General features: G+C 47.0%; 1 protein-coding gene across 1 annotated transcript; it reads left to right on the top strand.

Moving 5' to 3' along the window:
• The first annotated feature begins 214 nt into the window (after window positions 1-214).
• Window positions 215-20,581, top strand: LOC124063828 (nuclear receptor ROR-alpha A-like). The gene is made up of 11 exons (XM_046397885.1): window positions 215-348; window positions 12,610-12,695; window positions 12,956-13,097; window positions 13,196-13,461; window positions 13,563-13,749; window positions 15,545-15,666; window positions 15,758-15,890; window positions 16,197-16,304; window positions 16,440-16,550; window positions 16,654-16,766; window positions 17,187-20,581. Exons 1-11 carry the CDS (start codon window positions 321-323, stop codon window positions 17,352-17,354), a joined length of 1,464 nt encoding a protein of 487 aa, XP_046253841.1. The 5' UTR covers window positions 215-320; the 3' UTR covers window positions 17,355-20,581.
• The last annotated feature ends 1,078 nt before the right edge of the window (window positions 20,582-21,659 follow it).

Below are 21,659 nucleotides of genomic sequence, written 5' to 3'. Positions count from 1 at the left end.
CTGTCTCGGTTCGGCTTCTGTTTGGGACTCGTGCCGAACCAACCAGAATCCGAACTAAAACTTTACTGGGAAGTGAAGAACCAGATGAATGTGACGCCCGCAAAGAGCCTGTCAGACTTCTCTGTTCCCTAATTGGCTGACGGGCCTGTCAGTCACAGGGCCAGCCTGAGGAGGGCTTCGCTCGGTGGTGGAGGTGGCGATGACGTCACAATCACGTGGATCCTCGCGTGGTGCAGAGCGCAGGAGGATGACAGAGCTGAGAGCGAGCTGCTGCTGGTCGCACGCTGCTGCTGCTCCCTCCATGAGTCGGGATTATAAAGATGTATTTTGTGATTTCTGCCATGAAAGGTAAGAGAAGAACAAAGTCTTTGTTCCCCTGTGCGCGTGCATCCGTCAGCACTCACCGTGACAGACTGACGTTCAGGTTTAGTAGGGATTTCACAGTTTCTTTCTGTGCTGCAGAAGTTCTGTCAAAGATGTGTTTTGTCTGAGACGATGCTCCACTCTGTCTCAGTCTGCAGTTTGTGTGTGAACAGCTGACGTGCAGCACTTTGGGTCATGTTGTCAAAACTGGCTGCTGCTCGCTGCAGCTGCGTTTGGTGAACATCTGCTGGTGGAAGCTGAATAAGTGCGTTTACTGAAGTACTGCGCTGAGGTGCAGTTCTGAGGTACTTGCACTTCGAGTATTTGCATTTTTCACATTTCGCGTTGTATGCCACTTTCTACCAGAGGCCAGTGTTGCACTTCTTACTCTTAGCGTTTTGACAACTTTAGATTTTTCCGTGAGAGACGAAGTATCGGTGGTATCGGTACTTTCACTGAAGGAAAACATCTGAGTACTTTGGTTTGAGTGCTGAGTTGTACACGTGTTTTTCCCTTCACTGATCACGTAAACACTATTTTGGGAAATGTCAGTCAAATGAATTACACTGTAAAGGAATGTGATATGAGAACAGTAGATGAGGTGTGTGTGTGTGTGTGTGTGTGTGTGTGTGTGGATGGAGGATGGGAAACATGAGGATGTGGTTTTTCTGATCTGCTTGTGGTTCGATGTAACTCGACAGCCTGAGTAAATAAAAGTTGTTTGCTGGTCAGGATGCGAAGTCTTTCCGCTTGCTGCTTGTCTTGCTTCGGCTCATTTTTCCAACATTGCACATGTTTAAAGACCTCACTTTCGCCATTCAGAACTACTTTGTATCCTTAAATTGGAAAGCTCAGTCAGTTCTGTGACTCTGGTGTGTTTTGTCCATTGATCCCCAGCTGTGGCACCAAGTATAAAAAGAGGAATACTGCTTAACCGATTCATCTCCACTGAGAATATAATTGTTGCCGTCCATTCCTCCGTCCATCCTTCCTTCCAGTCCGGTTGTGGTGGCGGCAGGCTAAGTGAGGTAGTCCAAAGGTTCCTGTCCACAGCAGCGTTTTGAGGCGTTCCCAAGTCAGATGAGATCTCTGATCTGTCCAGTCTGTCTTGGTGTCTTCTACCTGTCCTTGGATGGTCCTGATCAGGAACCTGACCCACTCCCACTGAGGGCCAACGGTTTAAAGTCATGGCTGCTTGTATCTGTGAGAACCAATAGTTCTCTTCCATCCCGATGTCTCCTGTCCGCTCAGACCTCCGTGGATTCGGGGCCATAGACTCAAAGTGGCCTCAGGGCCGTCGTCATCCACATTAGCTACACGTGGCTGATGACACAGCGGTGGTAAACGTGTGTCTGTCCTGACTTGCTTCTCGCTTTAATCTCAAAGTGTGTTCAGTGTCACTTGTGATGTGATTTAGAACAGCAACGACGTCTAATCCACGTTGCCACCAGGACACACACACCCAGTGTGAGCGGTTGCAAAAACCAGTGTGAACAGTCTTTAAAGGCCGTTTCCTCTTTATGTCTTTGTCTTTAGAGATGATCACTGCATCAGATTAGAGTGAAACTGCTGAGTGAATCGTCATTATGTGTAATTTGTGTTTACTGCACTGCCCTCTGCTGGCTGGGTTAGAGCACAGCCTCTTCAGAATCAGACTTCCTTTATTTATCCCTGAGGGGAAATTCTTTTTCATACAGACTTTGCACTTGCAATTTTCCCCAACCAAGAAAGAAAGTGAAAAATATAAAATAGGATAAAACTGAAGTATAAAATATAAAAATATCAGATATTTACATGTTTAATATCAGGTATTTACATGTGTGTGTACATTTATACATTCCAGGGAAGAGTATGTGTGTCCGTCACAGTGCAGAGTTTAACAGTTTGATGGCGACAGGCAGGATTGATTTCCTGTGTCGCTCTGTGGTGCATCGTGGGAGTCAGAGTCTCTCACACTCGTCTAGACCCTTTTGCTGCAGGATGCGTCCCGGGACCGCTACGAGCGCCCGCCTTTCAGAAGACTGGATCAGGTGTTCAGATGCCACAGGGTGCCGTGTTCTACTGGAGCTCACCAGGAAGCGCATTCAGGCTCGTCAAACCTGGATTAAGAGCTGGTCAGGGTAAACAGGCCCACTGACAGGGACAAATTTACAGAGGATCTGATGTGGAAAATGTGTGTCTGACACGCCTTCGGTAAATATTCCACCACCACAGGTATTTCCTTGTTCAGACGACCTCTCATTAACCCACAGTCTGTGTGGGTTCACCTGCCGTTTAGCTTTCAGCTGTGCTCTTCACTTCAGTGCCGGGTTTCATTCATGTAGACGGAGGGTTCATTCAGTCAGACTGTTCAGGTCAAATCTGTATTTCCAGACATGGTACACTGTGTGTGTGTGTGTGTGTGTGTGTGTGTGTGTGTGTTAAATCTAAGTCTGTGAGAAAACGCTACAGGAGGCGTTCAGCCAGCCTGTTATGTCACAGGATTACAACAGCCAGGAGATTATTTAACTGTTCTCTGTGGGGAAGGTGGGGGTTTGAGTGTGTGTGTGTGGTGTGGGGGGTGACATCACTGGTGACATCATTTCTGCATCAGCCACTGAAGCACATGAAGAAATGGCTGAAAACATCACCCCAACATTTTTTATCTTCTTGTGGAGCTGCTGCTTCTGTCTCCTTCCACTCATCACCAAACCACGTGGGCTGACGTGTGCTGAATAAATGATAATATTCCCCCACTGTGGGACTAATAAAGCCCTACTTTATCTTATCTTATCTTAATTAAAAGGTTAAGCAAACTGAAGGGAGCTGATTTGATGGACAGGAGGGTGTAGGTGAGGAGCAGATTGGGAGTTTCACAGGTTAAAGACAGGTGGAGGAGGAGGAACTGAAGGTCAGACTTCAGGACAGGGTGCAGGCAGCCTGCTGTCCACCAGCCTGTGGACACCCATCACACAGCAGCTACATTGCCATAGCAACAACGAAAGCTCACTGGTTACAGTCACCGTCATGTCTAAACCTTCTCTGAAGGGCTTCCTTAAGGTTTGATGATGTTTTGGTGAGAGACGTTTCTGCTTCTGTACAAGACCTTCGTTATATGAATGGACTGATGTAGTAACAGTAATAGTAAGGATGGTGGTGATGATGTAGTCTGTTTGTGTAACACATCATCAGCCTTGGAGGCACTAAACTTACACTATGTAGACAAAAGTATCCAGACCCTCTTCATGGGCCTGTTCCTCAGGGTTTGGGCTCGGCCCCTGACATTTTGGACAATGCTATGCTTCCAACTTTGTGACAACAGTTTGTTGAAGGCCCTTTTCTATTCCAGCATGACTGTGCCCCAGTGCACAAAGCAAAGCTCCATAAAGACATGGTTGGATGAGTTTGGTGTGGAAGAACTTGACTGGCCCACACAGAGCCCTGACCTCAACCCCATCCAACACCTTTGGGATGAACTGGAACGGAGATTGTGAGCCAGGCCTTTTGGTCCAACATCAGTGTGTGACCTCACAAATGCTCTACTGCATGAATGGGCACAAATTCCCACAGAAACACTCCAACATGTTGTGGAAAGCCTTCACAGAAGAGTGGAAGCTGTTAGAGCTGCAAAGCTGTCTGTGTGTTTACAATGAGACGCCATTAAAGTCCCTGTTGGTGTGATGGGCAGCTGTCCCAATACTTTTGTCTATATAGTGTATTTAATTTATTTAAATGTTACCGAGGAGATTAATACACAGCAACTCCCCTGGTTTGTTCTTAAGGAGGGATGATGTCTGACCTTATCAGAGTCAGAAGAGGAAGACAAGATCCATTATTGGTCAAACGTCAAGATGGCGCGGGTGGGTCCAGACGCCGTCGCGACTGCTCCCCTACGACTGTGCTTTTTATTTATTATTTTTATTGTTTTCATGTGCCATTTTTCTACACAGAGCGTCATTACCATCAGGTATGACCGCAGTGTACTCGTAAACATATTTCCTACAGTTGGAATTACTTTTTCTGGAGATTGCTCTACCTGGCCGAAGGAGATCCTGCGAGACGCGGACAATAACAATGGATCTACACCTCCGCGGAAAAGCAGGAAGAAACACCGAGGGAAAAGGGCCGGAATACGCAACAGACTAAGAGAAAGCGCACATCGCCAACCGCTGCCCAGTATCCTGCTGGCTAATGTCCAGTCCCTGGACAATAAGCTGGACGAGATCAGGGCCCGAGTGCGCTACCAGAGGGACATACGGGACTGTAATGTTCTTTGTTTCACCGAAACATGGCTGACCCCCGCTGTGCCAGACCACGCCGTTCTTCCTGACGATACGTTCTCCGTGTTTCGTATGGATAGGACCAAGGACTCTGGTAAAAGTAAAGGGGGTGGCGTGTGCTTCATGACCAACAACAACTGGTGTGACCCGAGGAACATATCAGTTCTGTCCCGTTCCTGCTCGCCGCATCTGGAACATCTGGCGATTCTCTGTCGGCCCTTCTACCTGCCCAGGGAGTTCACTTCAGCCGCCATTGTTGCTGTCTACATCCCACCACATGCGGATACGGACACTGCTCTGGCTTCACTACACGATATCATTAGCAAACACCACAGCAAACACCCGGACACTGCCCTCATAGTGGCAGGGGACTTCAACAAGGCGAACCTGACAAAGGTTATGCCGAACTTTTTCCAACATGTGACATGCCCAACCCGGGGTGTTAACACGTTGGACCACTGCTACACTCTCCATAAAGACAGCTACAAAGCCACAGCACTACCGGCTTTTGGAAAAGCGGACCACGCCGCCATCTTCCTCATGCCAGAGTATAAACAGAAGCTAAGGGCGGTTGCTCCGGCAACGAGGGAGGTCAGGCGCTGGACCGACCAATCAGAGGCCATGCTGCAGGACGCGCTGAGTGACGTGGACTGGGACATGTTTGAGAGGAGCTCCGGAGATGACGTCAGTTTGTTTACGGAAGTGGTGACGGACTTCATTGTTAAGCTTATAGATGATATCGTTCCCGTGGTGACTGTGAAGGTTTTTCCTAATCAGAAACCGTGGGTCGATAAAACTATTCGTGAGGCTCTGAAGGCTCGAACCACTGCCTACAATGAAGGACTCATCTCCGGCGACATGGTCCCGTACAAGGCAGCGTCCTACGAGCTCCGGCGGAAGGTGAGGACGGCGAAGCGGCGGTACAAGGACAGAGTGGAGGCTACACTGGGCGACCGGGACAGCAGACGGATGTGGCAGGGACTTCGGACCATCACTGACTATAGAGGACGGAAGGATTCACCGGCTGCAGCGGATCCTGCGATAGCGGAGGAGCTGAACTCTTTCTTCGCACGCTACAACACCGCTAGCGCCGCGGCTAATGCTTACGCGGAGGAGCCTGGCAGTAACTCCGGTGAGTCCCGCTTGCTGTCCGTCTCAGAGCACAACGTGAGGACAGCTCTGAGACGCGTGAACAGCAGGAAAGCTGCTGGTCCTGATGGCATCCCCGGGCGTGCACTGAGGGCATGCGCAGATCAGCTGGCTCCCGTCTTCACCTCTATATTCAATATGTCCCTGGCTCACTCTGTTGTCCCTGAATGCTTCAAACGCTCCACCATCATCCCCGTACCCAAAAAGCCCAACCCTGCCTGCAACAACGACTACCGCCCTGTTGCCCTCACCTCGGTGGTAATGAAGTGCTTCGAAAGACTGATAAAGGACTTCATCTGTACTTCATTGCCTGCTTCTTTTGACCCCCTCCAGTTCGCCTACCGCACGAACAGGAGCACCGATGACGCCATCAATCACGTCCTCCACTCCACCCTCACCCACCTGGACAGCGGTTTGGGGAACTATGTGCGGCTGCTGTTCATCGACTACAGCTCCGCATTCAACACCATAGTTCCCCACAGACTGGTCTCTAAGCTCAGGGACCTGGGGCTGAACTCCTCACTCTGCTCCTGGGTCCAGAGCTTTTTGACTGACAGGTCACAGGTAGTGAGGATTGGTAAACACACCTCCAGCCTACGCACCCTCAACATCGGCGCCCCCCAAGGCTGCGTCCTGAGTCCTCTGCTTTACTCCCTCTACACCCATGACTGTAAAGCCATGCACCCCTCCAACATCATTGTAAAGTTCGCCGACGATACAGTGGTGGTAGGTCTGATCTCCAATAACAGGATAACGGCCTACACGGAGGAGGTGGATGCTCTGGCATCATGGTGTCGTATGAACAATCTAGACATGAACGTCCACAAAACCAAGGAGTTGATTGTGGACTTCAGGAGGGAGAAGCAGAGGAGCCATCATACCCCTCTCAGGATTTATGGGACACTGGTGGAGAGGGTCAGCAGCTACAGGTACCTCGGCGTCCACATCTCCGAGGACCTGACATGGACCACCCACATTTCCACCCTGGTGAAGAAGGCGAGGCAGCGGCTGTATTACCTCAGGCGACTGAGGAAATTCAGGGTCTCCACAGCGCTGCAGAGAACCTTCTTCACTGCAGCCATACAGTCTGTGCTCACTGGGAGCATCACTGCCTGGTATGGCAACTGTACGGCACAGGACAGGAAAGCTCTGCACAGAGTGATCCGCTGTGCTGAACGGACTACCAAGACAGCATTGCCCTCCATGCAAGAGGTGTATGCCAGCAGGTGTACATCCAGTGCACAGAGGATTTTAAAAGACACAAACCACCCGCACAATAGACTCTTTCAGTGGCTGCCATCGGGGAAACGTCTCCGGTCCCGCATGGCCAAAACTGAAAGACTGAGGAAGAGTTTCTTCCCCCAGGCCATCAGGACACTGAACTCTCTTTCCCCCACTTAACCCACCCTCCCATACACACACATGCATACATGTATACTATGTATACGATATGTATATTTATGTATATTTACATTCCCTCTGCCACTGAGGTTAGATCTCTATCTTTACTTTACTTTATTTTATATTTTTATTCTTTATTCTTTATTTTTTATTTTATTCTATTCTCTTGTATTTTTGCACAGTTGCTAAAAGGAGTGTTGTTTTTTTCATTTCACTGTGGATGCACATCCACATGTGACAAATAAAGAATTCTGATTCTGATTCTGATCTGGAGGTGCCCAGTGAAATTTGTTTTCTGACAAACTCGTCTTCCAGGCTGAAACGCTGTTAGCTAAACTGTCAAGGTAAGACAAGAACGTTGACACATTCAGCTGATTTTCAGCAGCTTAAGTCTGAAACTGAAACAGAAATCACATGCAGGTCTGATCTGAGTTCCAGCAGAAATGGAAACAGGAATAGAAATCAGGAGAGAAACTAAAGTTCAGTTGCAGCAGAAGAGAAAAAATGGCCGTTTTACGTTCCTCATCCAAACACATTTCAAAGGCTCGGCGGTGGCTAAATGGCCTCGTCTCTCTTGTTTCTTTGATCCCTTCTTTGACAAACATTATTTTTCAGCGCTGTGTTTCAAATAATTTATTCATTAGGGACTTGTTTGGCCCAAGATGTAGCATTTTGGGAGTTAACACAGTAACCAGCGTTGACTCTCAGGAAATTCTTTCAGCTCATTAGCCTTGGCGTTGAGCTGCTATGCTGCTAATTACACATTACACAGCGGCATCTAAGCAGCGAGCATCTGCAGTGTCCACAGGGAAAACTCTGCAGGGTTAGAGGTAAGGAGCTCTGAATTACTTCAGATGCAGGATGTGGTTTTAATCGACGCACAGGCCGGAGGATGTCAAACTGGCATCACGAGCCTTCATACAAAGACTAAGAACGTCTGTAGGGGACCGAGCAGCTGAACCTCTACAAGATCATGAAGGTGTTGTGTTTTTATGGTCTGACAGACAAGCTGCACCCCAGTCTTTCAGTGTACTGCAGGAACGGTACTTTACACTTAACGTGGGTATGCGAGGGTCACGGCTCTACAAGATATTGTTGGGTAGTTTCTGTTTTTTGACGTACTTGAAGTGTCGCAGCTCTTGGTGATGTTGACTGATAAAAACACTGAATGTCACAGCTGTCCTCGTGGACTGTGGTGCTGCTACACTCCCAGTCAGGCCCTCAATGGCTGCTGAGTCAAGGACGACACCTGGGGGTAAAATGCAGTATACCAGTCCTGCTCTGTGAGGAGGGACTGAATGCTAATGTTAACGTCTCTGATCGTAACGGTGTCTTTGTGTTCATGCTGTCACAGCTTGCAGGTTTCTGTGCAGATCTGCTTTAGAGGTGACTAAGCAAATCACCAACTGTGGCTGTTGGACAAGCTGCCTCCTCATCTGCTGCCAGGCTGAATGAGTGTGTTGGTGCCCCATGTGCCGCCATATGTCTTCCGTTATTACATCCACCCTGAGATAATCTGGGAGCTGGGTGAGGAGGGAGGCTGCTGCCCACATCTGAGTGACAGAGTGGATGCAAGATGTTTGGCCCTCCCACCACGCTGCCCGTGAGGAAGGTGTTTGACTTGTGTGCGTCATGAACTCAGCAACAGTACTTCAAATCAGTTGAACATCAACAAAGAGGGAGCCGCCAGTGTAGAGAGCTGCGGTGGTGGAAGATGGAAGCAAATAGACGAGTAAAAAACACATCTGCATCCAGTTGATGATCATTAAATAAGCTGTCAAGGGGAAGCAGACATTGGCCAAAAGTCACAAGTGAATGATCATTTGGTCCCACTTTAAGGTGTGCAGCTCTGGGATGGTGGTTGAATGCAGAAAGAGTTGAATGTGTGAGCTCATGAGACAGCTGGCCTTCCCACTGTTCACAGGCGTCCTGGTTTGTGATTATCTAATGTGGGGCGACTTTGATAAATGCACTTTTTATAAAGTCTACAGTTCAATACAACATTCTTTGGGCCAATGGGCTTTGAGCAGGAAGAGGATTCCAACCTATGGAGCAGGTGACCCAGGTGAGCCAGTCAGGCTGGTGTGGATCCCCATGATACCTGCTGCAGGCTACCTTAGCTGCTAGTAACACATGTGACTCTCAGCTGCATTATGGGTAATGCTCCTGTGTTAGCTTTGAAGATTAGCTGAGAAGAAGAAGAAGAAGAAGAAGTACGGTGCAGCAAAGTGTTTTTTTATGTGTCACGAGTTTTATTGGACACTTGAAACCTTAATGACACTTAATTAGTTTAAATTATGTAGCACACAGGTGGGGTACATTGAAACATTACACTTAGTGTGTTGAGAAAGGCCTGCACTGACAATGGAGACATATCCCATGATGCTTTGAGGCTTCGCGCGCACCGTGTCGAAACTGATTGAAACTGAGGAGATGAGGAAGCAGACGATGATGATGATGAGCGTCTCTGAGGGAGCATCACAGGGCCAACACTCGTCTGATTCAACACATCCACAAACACGCACACACGCTGCTGTCTGACGAGCGTGAAAGCTTTCAGGTGTTTGATGGCTGCTGCGCTGACGGCTGATGAGTCATTATAACATTTTCCTCTGAGAGAGACTGAGAAGAGGAGCAGGAAGAGGAAGGATTCAGTTTATTGTTAGACAAAACAGAGAAAAAACAAAAGCTGAAGAAGGTGTTTTCACTTGATAAATGGCCTAAAGAAATATTTACCAGAATTCTTCTCCTAACATGAATTTATGTCAGGTTTCAGCACAAGTTTGTGTTGCACCATTTGTAAGTGTTGTGTCCCTGTGGTGACTTCCTGTCCTGAGTCTCTGACTGACTGACTGACTGCTCCTCTCACAGGACAAGAAGAAGTTCCTCTAAGATTGGATTTGTTTCAGTGTTGGCGAGAAACCCAAAGTGTACAATCAGCAGCCTGCCTGCAGGCTCGTCCCTGACATTGTGTTCATGTAGTTTACTTGTTGGCTGATTAATCAGCTCTAACCAATCAGCAGGCTCATGTGTTCACCGCAGGGCCGTAGCCATGGGGTCAGCAGTGGGGGTACCAAACCGTGGGGTCTTCTTCTGTCTCCTCTAATCATCATTTTCATCACACTTTACAAAAACTCAGCCTACGGTGATACGGCCTGCGTATATCGAGATGAATATATCAGTAAAAGAACTGCTGTCGTTCATGCAGTCACTGTCACAGTCATAATCAGAATGAATGAAGGAAATAAAGCTTTCCATTTTTATTGGCTGAAACCAGCTCAGCCCCGGTGCCTCGTCGTGTCATGCATACTTCCTGTCCTGTTCTTGGTTTTCTTGTTGGTCAGAGAAGAAGAAACATAAGAAATCTGAGCAGCCTTCGAAGCTCCTTCGGTGAGCCTGAGGGAGACTTGAAGAGACAACGCAGATGTTTGTGTTTGCAGCTGGCTGTGTGTATAAATATCTGCTGCTCTCAGATCAGCTCCCGTTTCAGGCGGTGGCTTTGTTCAGCGTCCTCTTTGATGTTGAAATGCAGAATTCAGAGGGGATTAACACTCAGAGAGATAATTACTGCAGAGAGGAAACTGTGTGTGAGTGTGTCTGTTTTGTTGTTAAGACATTTAATGTAAGCCAGAGTTCGGCTGCCGTGTGCTTCATGTTAGCTAAAACACGGTGAGTGAGCGTACAGGTTGAAGTTGGCGGCAGACTGACAGGCCTCATGACGGTGAACAAATCGTTGTGTGTACACTTTGGTTTTTGTGTGGTTTAAACGTGTTTTAGCGTGTCAATGAGTGAGCTTCGGCGCTGCTCAGAGGCAGGCGAGTCGGGTCCCTCTCGTGTCAGCTGTACAGAAGCTGCTGGCGTTGACCCGCAGCGTGACGTCACGGCCGAGTCTCTCTGACAGCATCAGTCATGTCCGGCTCCTTGTTTTGTGGTGGCAGAAGAACGTCTTGTTCTAACTGCCACTTCTCAAAACGGTAACCACATTGAAAACACGTCTGGTTTGTGGGCATCCTGTGCACTCGACGTTGCCACGGTAACACACATAAACAGTCATGCGGTGCGCGCAGTGAGCAGCAAGATGCTGACGGCAACCATCCTGTAAAGAGGAAGCGGTTGATGTGTGGTGAGCAGCGGCCGGTCAGTCGCCGTCAGAGCTGAGGAGGCCTGCTGGACATCCTGCACCGTGGGCCGCACTTTCTGATCGGTATCAAACAACACGGTTCGTTTGGTGTCCGTGTCCACGAGCCATGAACGCATCGCTGCCAGACGGCCAACTGAACACAGCAGCAAGCCTACGCTCTGTATCAAGGGCTTCATCACCTCATCCCCTTTGAGGAAGGTGAGGTCACCTGTGTGGGGGCTGTGTGTCACACCTGCCAGCACAGGCTTCATGCTGTGTTAAAGTTACTGAATGGAAGCATGTTGTGCTAGAAGAGAAATAAAAAGTCCCTGCTGATGGGACATCACAGCACTCTGCACAGCACAGTGGGAACACCTAGAGGCTGGAGAAGCGGCTTGTGATCGGAGGGTCACCGGTTTGATTCCCCCACCGGATGGGCAGGAAAAATTTGGGTGTGGTGGAGTGATTCATGTGAAAAAAATGCACCCCCCTTTATTAGCCGACTGATGTGCCCTTGAGCAAGGCACTTAACCCCCAATATGCTCCCCGGGCGCTTGATGCTGCCCACTGCTCCTGTGTGGGTCAGTTGTGTATTAAATCGTGAGCTCTAATTTGTTGACTTGTGTGTAGGAATATCACTGCTGATTGGCCGTCGTGCGGCGTCACTCACCGGCACTTAACTAAATGAACGTCAAACTCTAAGACAAACATGCAGAGTATTCGTACACACACACACACACACACACACACACACACACTGCATCTTAAGACTCCTCTACACCTTCAGTTCAATTCAGTTCAAACATTCAAACTTTATTTATCTCCGGTGGGCAATTCAAGGGCACGTGGAGCAGTCGGTTAAGCTGCCAGAACACAGCAGATACTGACAGTATTTACATGAGGTGCAGATCTGTTTTGAGGTTTAAGATGAAATGGATATGAATGGAAAAAAAAGTAAATACAAAAATAGAAATATGCTGGCAGTATTTGTAGTGTGTGTGTGTGTGTGTGTGTGTTCATGTAGCTGCACACTTACATAACTTCCCTCTGCTAAATATAGCAGCTCAGATCACAGCTGCTGAGTGGACCAACACTCGTCAGTCAGTCAGTCGATCAGGCAGTCAGTCAGTCGGCAGTCTGTCGATCAGGCAGTCAGTCCGGGTTGTCATAGTAACCCCACAAAGAAGACTAACAAAGAAGTCACTTTAACTGGAGCTGAAACGATAAATCGATAAGTCGATCGTGACCGTTGGCGCAGCTGCTGGCAGATGTTTTCGACGTGTGATCGTGACAGTTTTTTATTCTCTCTGTCTGCAGCTCAGATTGAAATCATTCCCTGTAAGATCTGCGGAGACAAATCGTCAGGGATCCACTACGGCGTGATCACCTGTGAGGGCTGTAAGGTGAGCTCCGTCCCCGCCTCGTCATCGCCTCACTTCCTGTTGAGCCGAAGCTTCCTGCCTTCTCTCAGACCTTGTTGTCAAGTCAGATTTGATTTGAATGCTGTGTTTTATGGACCATCAGTCAAAACCATATTGGTTTGTTCCTAATGAGACAAACGGCTGAGGCTGACGGGGCTGCGGCAGCGTGGACTCGTTGGACGTTGGCGAGGCAAAAAGACGAGTGAAGGTTGAAAAGACTGAAGTGTGTCCTCCTTCCTCAGGGTTTCTTCAGGCGGAGTCAGCAGAGTAACGCCGCCTACTCGTGTCCCCGCCAGAAAAACTGTCTGATCGACCGAACGAGCCGCAACCGCTGCCAGCACTGCCGTCTGCAGAAATGTCTGGCTGTGGGCATGTCCCGGGACGGTGAGACACACACGCACACACGCCTGACACGCCAACACATATCGCACATACACCTGCCGAACACACTCTGTGAACACACTCCTCTCCCTCAAACACAGCCGTGAAGTTTGGTCGCATGTCCAAGAAGCAGCGGGACAGTTTGTACGCTGAGGTGCAGAAACACCGGCTGCAGCAGGAGCAGCAGCAGCAGCAGGGTCCCCTCGTCCTGTCCCACTGCGGCCTCGGCAGCCCGAGTCCAGGCAAAGCTGAGCCGCTGTCCCCTCACTACTGCCCCCCCTCCTCCACGGGCCTGACGGAGCTGCCAGACGAGCTGGGAGGCTATGTGGAACAAAACTCGCCTGAAGGAGGATCAGCGCCATCCAAGGTCTGTGGCTTGTTTTACTTTCAGGGGTGTTTGAGCAAAAACTACACTCTGGACTGAATAACCGACAGTCTGTATATGTCCACCCTCTGCTCCACAAACAGGCAGACTCTGGAGGAGGAGACGGTGGCTTCTACCTGGACTTCCAGCCATCCCCGGACCAGTCAGGGCTTGATATTAACGGCGTCAAACCGGAGCCGCTGTGTGACTACGGATCCAGTAACGACTTCTTCCCATACTGCTCCTTCAGCAACGGAGACGCGTCACCCGCCGTGTCCATGGCTGAGCTCGGTGAGATGGAGCAAAGAGCAGAACGGGAGGAGAGGTAGCAGACGGCGTGGCGTTCACAGGAAATGAGCGGGAAGGAAAGGAGGGATGAAAGATTATTGGCATACAGCGTTGGCGTCTTTCCTCCAAGGCGCCCTAAATCTCTGAATTTTTAAAAACGAAATCAAGTTTTTCTAGACAAATGAAAGACTCACCAAATTAGCTAAGCTACAGAGCGGAGGACTGGAGTTTGAAAGACTTGGGCAGGCAGGGTCCAACATGAAGATGCTGCATTGTGGGAAATGTAGGCTCCAGTGTTTTCAGTGTCTTGGATGAGTGAGACTGGTTACTGTGAGTGACCACAGAACTTAAGTGACTTAAATCAGAAGAGCTTTTCCAGGTGTCAGACAGGCCACAAAAAGCTCCCACAGCTGCCTCATGAAATGCTATGAAATGTGGTTTAGTTTGATAGTCAGGCTGCATGTCAGCATGTTCACTGCTCGGGTCAGCGGGTGGAGGCCTGATTCCCCCCGCGACCCCCCAGCAGTGGATAAAACCTCCACCGCACAGCAGAAGGTTACAGAGAGCTGGAGGGACAAACAGAGAGAAGCCTAGAAAATATCTCGAAAGAAGGAAAGCAGAGAGGAGGAGGAGGAGGAGAGATGGAGGAACGAGAAGCCATGAAGAAGAGTTTGAGCGACGAAAGAGATGACGTAAGAGACTGTGGGGCAAACAGAGGCAGAAAGTTGCTTTAAAATAGCAGGACGGTGAAACTCATCTTCACAGCTCATTAAAGTCTCAGTGTGGTAATTAGCTGCCAGTTAATTAGTGCCAAGTGGGACGTGGCAGGGCACTCGAGATTAGCATTTATCATAATCCCCCTCCACCTCCACCTCCACCTCCACCTCCACCTCAGGTCCAGAAGCTCACTGTGTGTTTGTACCTTGTTGTTTTGGTCTCTCGTGTTATTTCATATTCATTCCTGCTGGAACAATTAGCAGCAGCCCAGAGATGCTGAACAGAAGGATAATTACCGCATGTTGGGTTTGGGTTTGTTTCTTACCTGAGCTGCGTTCACAAACAGTTTCACACAGCAGCGACAGTTTGGACTAAACTCTGTGCTTACAGCTCGAGGTGTCGCTAACCAGCACTTGTGCCTTACGATTTCCTCTCTGCCATGATGGCCTGAAGTGTGAAACATGATACAGGAGAAGAAGAAGAAGACACCCAGCTGTGACACCTGTGCATTATTTTAGTACCAAAACATATGCAAAACGTAACGTGGAGACACTGGAAATATTTAATCAAAATGCAAAAAATATCAACTCTAACAGGCACAACAAAGTCGTCTAAGTATGAACCAGCAGTGAGTCTGTGCCAGAGGCTAACAGGCTAACAAGCACTGAGTCAACTGACTCCGTAACACGAATCTGTGGAGCCTGCGAGCAAAGCCTGCGGTGATCTTCAGCGTTCGGGCTGCAGTTCGCCGTGTACGTGTTAAGTGTGAAAAGCAAGTTAAACTTTATCAGCCAGCACCGAGCGACGTTGTTGAAGTTTCAGTCGCTGGCCTTTGGCAGTACGCAAAAGCAGTGCAACACTGTGTACCAGTACAGGCGCAGAACAGACAGACTGTCAAACGCCTGTCAAAGCTGTAAATTATTCATTTTGTTTTAGGATGCGATGTGAAAACATTCCTGCTCCCCAGAGGACAAACTGTTCCTGCCACCGGACAAACCACTGACTCGTCATCGTGTCATTCATAGTGTTGCTGATTTTCTTCTAAGCCGGCTATGATCACCAGCTGACCGTTTTGTTGCAGATCACCAGGCTCAGATCATCTCAAAGTCTCACCTGGAGACGTGTCAGTACCTGCGGGAGGAGCTGCAGCAGATGAGCTGGGAGAACTTCGTGCAGGACGAGGTGGAGAACTACCAGAGGAAGGTCTGTTTCCTGTCACAAAGTTGTGCACAACTAGTTTGAAATGATTTTCCTTTTGACGGACTTGAGTATGTTCCCGCTTCGTTCTGTGCAGCCGCGGGAGGTGATGTGGCAGCTCTGCGCCGTAAAGATCACCGAGGCCATACAGTACGTGGTGGAGTTTGCCAAACGCATCGACGGCTTCATGGATCTCTGTCAGAATGATCAGATTGTGCTGCTGAAAGCTGGTGAGATGAACCACCGCAGGTCAAAACGACACACGAGGCTCTCTGTGGTCTCGATCGCAGTATTGGTTGTCCGTGTTTTAGTTTCTGTCATACGTGTTTGCGTTCAGAGGACAAAATGTGTCTTGATTGTTCAGCAGGAGGCTGATGTTCACGATGAAAAGCATCCTGCTTTAAGAGTGTTTTAGTCAGTGATGACTGATTCATCAAACGAATCAGACAATAAGTGCCGTGTCATTAGATTATCATTAGATTTGACATCACTGGATAAGACATCCGTCCTCACTGTCTCCATTCTGTCTCTGCCAGGCTCTCTTGAGGTCGTCTTCGTCCGAATGTGTCGGATGTTTGACTCTCAGAACAATGCCGTCTACTTCGACGGGAAATTCGCGGGTCCTGACGTCTTCAGAGCATTAGGTTTGTCCTCTCTGATAAATCCAAGACCTCCACATCACAGGCCTCGATGATTGTGCGACTGACACAACTTTACTCTGAAATGAACTCTACACACTTACGCTGATGATGATCTTAATAGCATGTGTGTGTTAACAGGCTGTGATGACTTGATCGCGTCCGTGTTCGACTTTGCTAAAAGCATGTGTTCGCTGCATCTGTCAGAGGACGAGCTCGCTCTGTTCTCAGCGTTTGTTCTGCTGTCTGCAGGTACGTCTCTTCACTTACTGACGTGCAGAACATTTGCTCCCATGTGTCGTTCTAACCAATGACGGTGTGTGTGTGTGTGTGTGTGTGTGTATGCGTGCTACAGACCGGTCATGGCTGCAGGAGAAGTTGCAGGTGGAGAAGCTGCAACAGAAGACTCAGCTTGCTCTGCAACATGTCCTGCAGAAGAACCAGAGAGAGGACGAACTGCTAAACAAGGTTCACACACACACACACACACACACACACACACTCTCATATGGGAGCTGGTCAGTGTGGTATTTTACACCCTGGTTTCTGTCTGCAAGTTTGAAATGAGCTTGACTTTGCACCCCATCAGTCAGAACTGTTTGTTCTGGAGGGCAAAGATAAAACTCAAACATGAAGACAAACAGTTCAGAAATGACCACATGCTGCCATCTAGTGGCAAGATGGAAAACTACAGCATCGCTATAATCATTCAAATTGGAACCACATGTGCTCAGTAGTTCAGGATTTTTATTTTTTTAACACACATAAAATTGTGCTTCTATAATAATGAGAACCCATGTTGATGTAACCCTAAAGGGACCAGACTATCAGCTCTAAGATTCATTTGACATGATTTCCTCTCCTCCCCTCCCCCTCCTCCCCCCTCAGCTCAGATGTAAGGTGTCAGCGTTGCGTTCACTGTGCAGCAGACACACAGAGAAGCTGTCCGCCTTCAGAGCCGTTTACCCTGACATCGTTGGGACACGTTTCCCTCCTCTTTATAAGGAACTGTTTGGTGCCGACCTCGAACTGACTTTGCAGACTGACGACGACTAAACGTTGACCACACTGCCAGAGTCGGACGGATGGAGCCCTGGTTTCTTTGACCATGAAGGACCAGACGATTACTACAGCTGAGGATACAAATTTTCCCCCAGGGATCAAAAAAGTATTTCTGATTCCACAAAAATGGAGCTATTTGAACTCCTTCTTCACATCCTCCTCCTCTCATGGCTCTGCGTTTGGATGCACTGAGGAAGCAGGTGGTTTCTTTCCGCTTGCATTAACACGTTTTGTATCCAGGATTGTGGCTCTCATTCAGATTCCACTCTGATTTCAAAAGACACCTTCAGTATTCACACTGAAACCTCAGTTTGTCAAGACGTTCTTCTTCTAACAGTTAAATCGCATCTGTAGTTAAGCAGGAACCGAGAAGCAGCACAGCAGAACTCATTTCTGCATCCTCGAGAACCTGGTTTGGTGACGTAGTGACCTTCAACAGGCAGGCAGGGAACTGCTGTGGCAACCAGCCGGCAACATGAAGCTGCTGCAGCCACCCAAAGAAGCTCACGAGGTGGTTTTCCAAAAGCAGAGCAGGGTTTTATAAAACTGGAATGTGCAACAAGCTAATATGGTCCATGTGACACTAATTAGTTCAGTTTTACATATGAAAAGTGAAAACAGAATATTGAAAAACTTGAATTTAATTTTCTGAAATTGGATTTTTCATTGGTCACATGAATGTATAACTAAGGAAAACCTCTCAGATTTTCTATGGATCCATTTTCCATTTTGCCATCCATCCAATGTCCTACAAATGGAAAATTAGCAAAGAAAAATCTTAATTATGCACTGATGAATGAAAGCACAATTGTAGAAAACTGAATGCAATTTTCCAGTTGACCATTTCTCATTTTTCCAAAGGAAAACTGAACTGATGAGAGTTTCGCAGACCTGATGTGATAGTTTCAAATGTTGGCCCTCATAAGGAAGTTTACACTTATTGGTTAAGTTATTGATGTGACAAAGTCCTGACAGTGAACGCCTCATTTTTGTTTTTGTTTTTTCATAAAAATGCACATTTTAACCCTTTGATTCTGTGTATGTTCTTATGGCTGCATCAGGCAGCCTTACTGTGTGGAGTTTTGGCCTGCTCACATTTTTGTCTTGAAATGTTTGGACTGCAGAATCAGAATCAGAAAGACTTTATTGCCATTGTAAGTGAAGAGGTTTCACATTACTAGGAATTTGTCTTGGTGATTGGTGCATACATAGAATGTAACAAGTAACATATAATAGAAGAATAAAATAAAATAAGGTAACACAAAATAAAATAAGATAAGTAAAATAAATATGACTTTCTGGTGGATTGGAGGCCTGGAAAATCTAATCCACTTATCCAATCCTTTTATATCCTCACTGACTCAAGTTAGGCTTATTGTTTAAGATTTGGAAGTAGCCCACCTTCCTGTCAGCTGTACCGAAGATATTTTAACACCTCAAAACTTTAACATTTAAAACAGCTGCTCACTGTTTTCAGTCAAACAATCTGGCAGATTTGGTGCACGTCGAGAACCATTTTCAGAGGTGGATTAAAAATGACTGAAATGGTACAAACTGAAAAAGATCATTCTGGTTGAACAGCTCAAACCTCATGCATGTTCACATCTAACTGATGAGATGAAGATCTGTTCAGGAATAACCAGCTAAATGAAAGCAATATTAGAAAGAGAATAGAAATGTCATTGCTGAGGACCATATAGAAACTATGCAGATCCGAGTGCAGTGAAGTGAAAGTGTGTTGCACTGCAGTCCGTCAGCGGCCTTCAGAGTGTGTTTCAGGACTACAGACTGCTGGCAGCCTCACTTTTCTCATGACATCCTGTTCACCTTCAAACATCAGCACACTCTTTAAACTGTCAGCTAATCTGAGATAATCAGTAAGATTATCATTATTATTATTGTTATATGCTTTTTCCACCAGCTGCAGTCTCAAGGTCCAAAGCCCAATAAAAATCTGATTTCTGGCAAATGATGAACTTTAGCCATAACTAAATGTCAAGCAATAATGTCTTTTTATTTGTGTTTATTGTGTATAGTTTGAAAATATAGCATGTAATGCAGATTCTAGTTTCTAAGATTTAATTTTCCTTTTTAATATTTTGTCACGAGCCGTCATGTGATCACATACGCTGACGATACACTTTTGTCCCTTCACGCCTCCTGTATTGGTTTGGCCCTCATTCTGTAAGTAACTTTATCAATAAGTCTGTACAGGCCACAGGAAAATACTGATGCCTAATGAGCGTCCAAGGTTTTATCTGTCGATTGATATGCATCATAATATAAAACATCTGGTTTGGTATGCACTGCTCTCCTATAGATTTAGTTTAGGTACACAGTGAGAGCATTTTTGTGTTTTAAATGTGTGTATGGTGCTCAGTTACCTTTTGTTACGGTTTGTTGATTTTACCAATGATGCCACGTTGTATGTTTCCCCACAGGGTGATACGTTTAAAAGGAAAATTCTGTTTCGTTAACAACCTGACAACAATCTTGGCTGTCAACTTTGGCTGTCAAACAACAACTTTTTCCCCGGTTCCGTGTCAGACATGTCTGATTGCTCACAAGTGCAAGATGTTAATTCTAAATAAATGTCATAACTGGAAGTACTGACTGGCAGAGAGAGTTTTGGTATTAAAGTTTCAGTCCTTTTTTGTTTTGTTTTCAATTCCAAATTTTATTTTTAATGCCAAAATTCACTGTTGTTGCCCCAGAAGGACAACATGTAGGAAAAGTCCTGTGACAAGTGAGACATATTTTGGTCAGATTTGGATAAAAAACCTTTATATTGGATGTTTCTGTAGCTTGAAACAACAATACACTTTAAAAAGCCTACTGTCCTAACTTCCTGTTATGCTATGCTAACAATTGCAAACCTCATGTCACCTTTGAGCCAATCAGAACAGCCTGAACACTGTAGGTAACGATTTTACTGAACTTTTCAGAAATAAGAAACTATGTTTCAGGTTATTTGTGGGGGAAAATTGTTTGGCTTGGCTCCTGCCTGAGTTGTATAAAAATGCAATTTTCCTTACAACTATCAAATGTTGTTATGATATTGAAATATCATAGCAGAAAGGTGTTATCGCCCAGCCTACACCTGCATCAGTGTGTTGGGTTTGGGCCTGTCGATTTCTTTGTGTAAACTGGTCAAACATGAATTCTTTTGTTATGATACAAAGACTGAAATGTGTTAAAAATAAAACCAGAAAGAAAGTTTGTTTCGGCCTCTTTCAGATCCCACATACTGCGACTTGAAAACAAACCAAAAAGACAAACTAGAAACTGTTCATGGCCACCCTTCAAGCTAAACTAAAGTCACCATTAACATCGTCTCTGGAGAGACAGAATGTTTTAAAATGAGCACTACAAATTCTTTATTTGTACGTCTCATTCTAAACACACAGACAGCTTTGCAGCTCTAACAGCTTCCACTCTTCTGTGAAGGCTTTCCACAACATGTTGGAGTGTTTCTGTGGGAATTTGTGCCCATTCATGCAGTAGAGCATTTGTGAGGTCACACACTGATGTTGGACCAAAAGGCCTGGCTCACAATCTCCGTTCCAGTTCATCCCAAAGGTGTTGGATGGGGTTGAGGTCAGGGCTCTGTGTGGGCCAGTCAAGTTCTTCCACACCAAACTCATCCAACCATGTCTTTATGGAGCTTTGCTTTGTGCACTGGGGCACAGTCATGCTGGAATAGAAAAGGACCTTCAACAAACTGTTGCCACAAAGTTGGAAGCATAGCATTGTCCAAAATGTCTTGGTGTGCTGAAGCATTAAGATTTCCCTTCACTGGAAGTCAGGGGCCGAGTCCAAACCCTGAGAAACAGACCCACAAGAGTCTGGATACTTTTGTCTATAGAGTGTGTGAATTTCCAGCACCTGTCTGCCACCTTGTTTTCTCTCCAGCAGATGGCAGTATGGTGCAGCAGTCGCTGTTATCATCTGCAGAAGAATACAGAGAGGTTTTCAGCAGAAAATAGGCAGATGAAAGCAGTTTTGGCCCTGACACAAGCTGCAGAGCTCATTACCACACTGAGGATCACACACTGTGTTTGAATGAGATTAATTTGTGGTTGATGAGTTTGTCTGTGGCTCAGTATCGAGTTTTCACAAGAGGAAAAAGCTGACAGGAATTTGACCCACTGACAGCAGATGGACTCCACTTCCCTTTCTAACTCTGTTTTCTCACGCTACGATTTTACACTTCAACACCATTTCTCTTTGCCAGTGATCCCAGCTTCCACAGTCGGCGTGGCCTTTGCTATTTCCAGTCTGAAGCCCTCACTTTCTTTG

The sequence above is a fragment of the Scatophagus argus genome, chromosome 1 (assembly GCF_020382885.2).
Source record: "Scatophagus argus isolate fScaArg1 chromosome 1, fScaArg1.pri, whole genome shotgun sequence".
In the NCBI taxonomy this organism is placed as follows: Eukaryota; Metazoa; Chordata; class Actinopteri; family Scatophagidae; genus Scatophagus; species Scatophagus argus.
Note: the sequence above shows the minus strand (reverse complement) of the source record. Positions and strands in the feature narration are given on the sequence as shown.

Coding starts and splice junctions, on each gene's coding strand:
- LOC124063828 (XM_046397885.1), top strand. CDS start 321: ATGTATTTTGTGATTTCTGCCATGAAAG. Junction 13,750..15,544: donor CGTGTCCATGGCTGAGCTCG/GTGAGATGGAGC, acceptor GTTTTGTTGCAG/ATCACCAGGCTCAGATCATC. Junction 16,767..17,186: donor AGGACGAACTGCTAAACAAG/GTTCACACACAC, acceptor CTCCCCCCTCAG/CTCAGATGTAAGGTGTCAGC.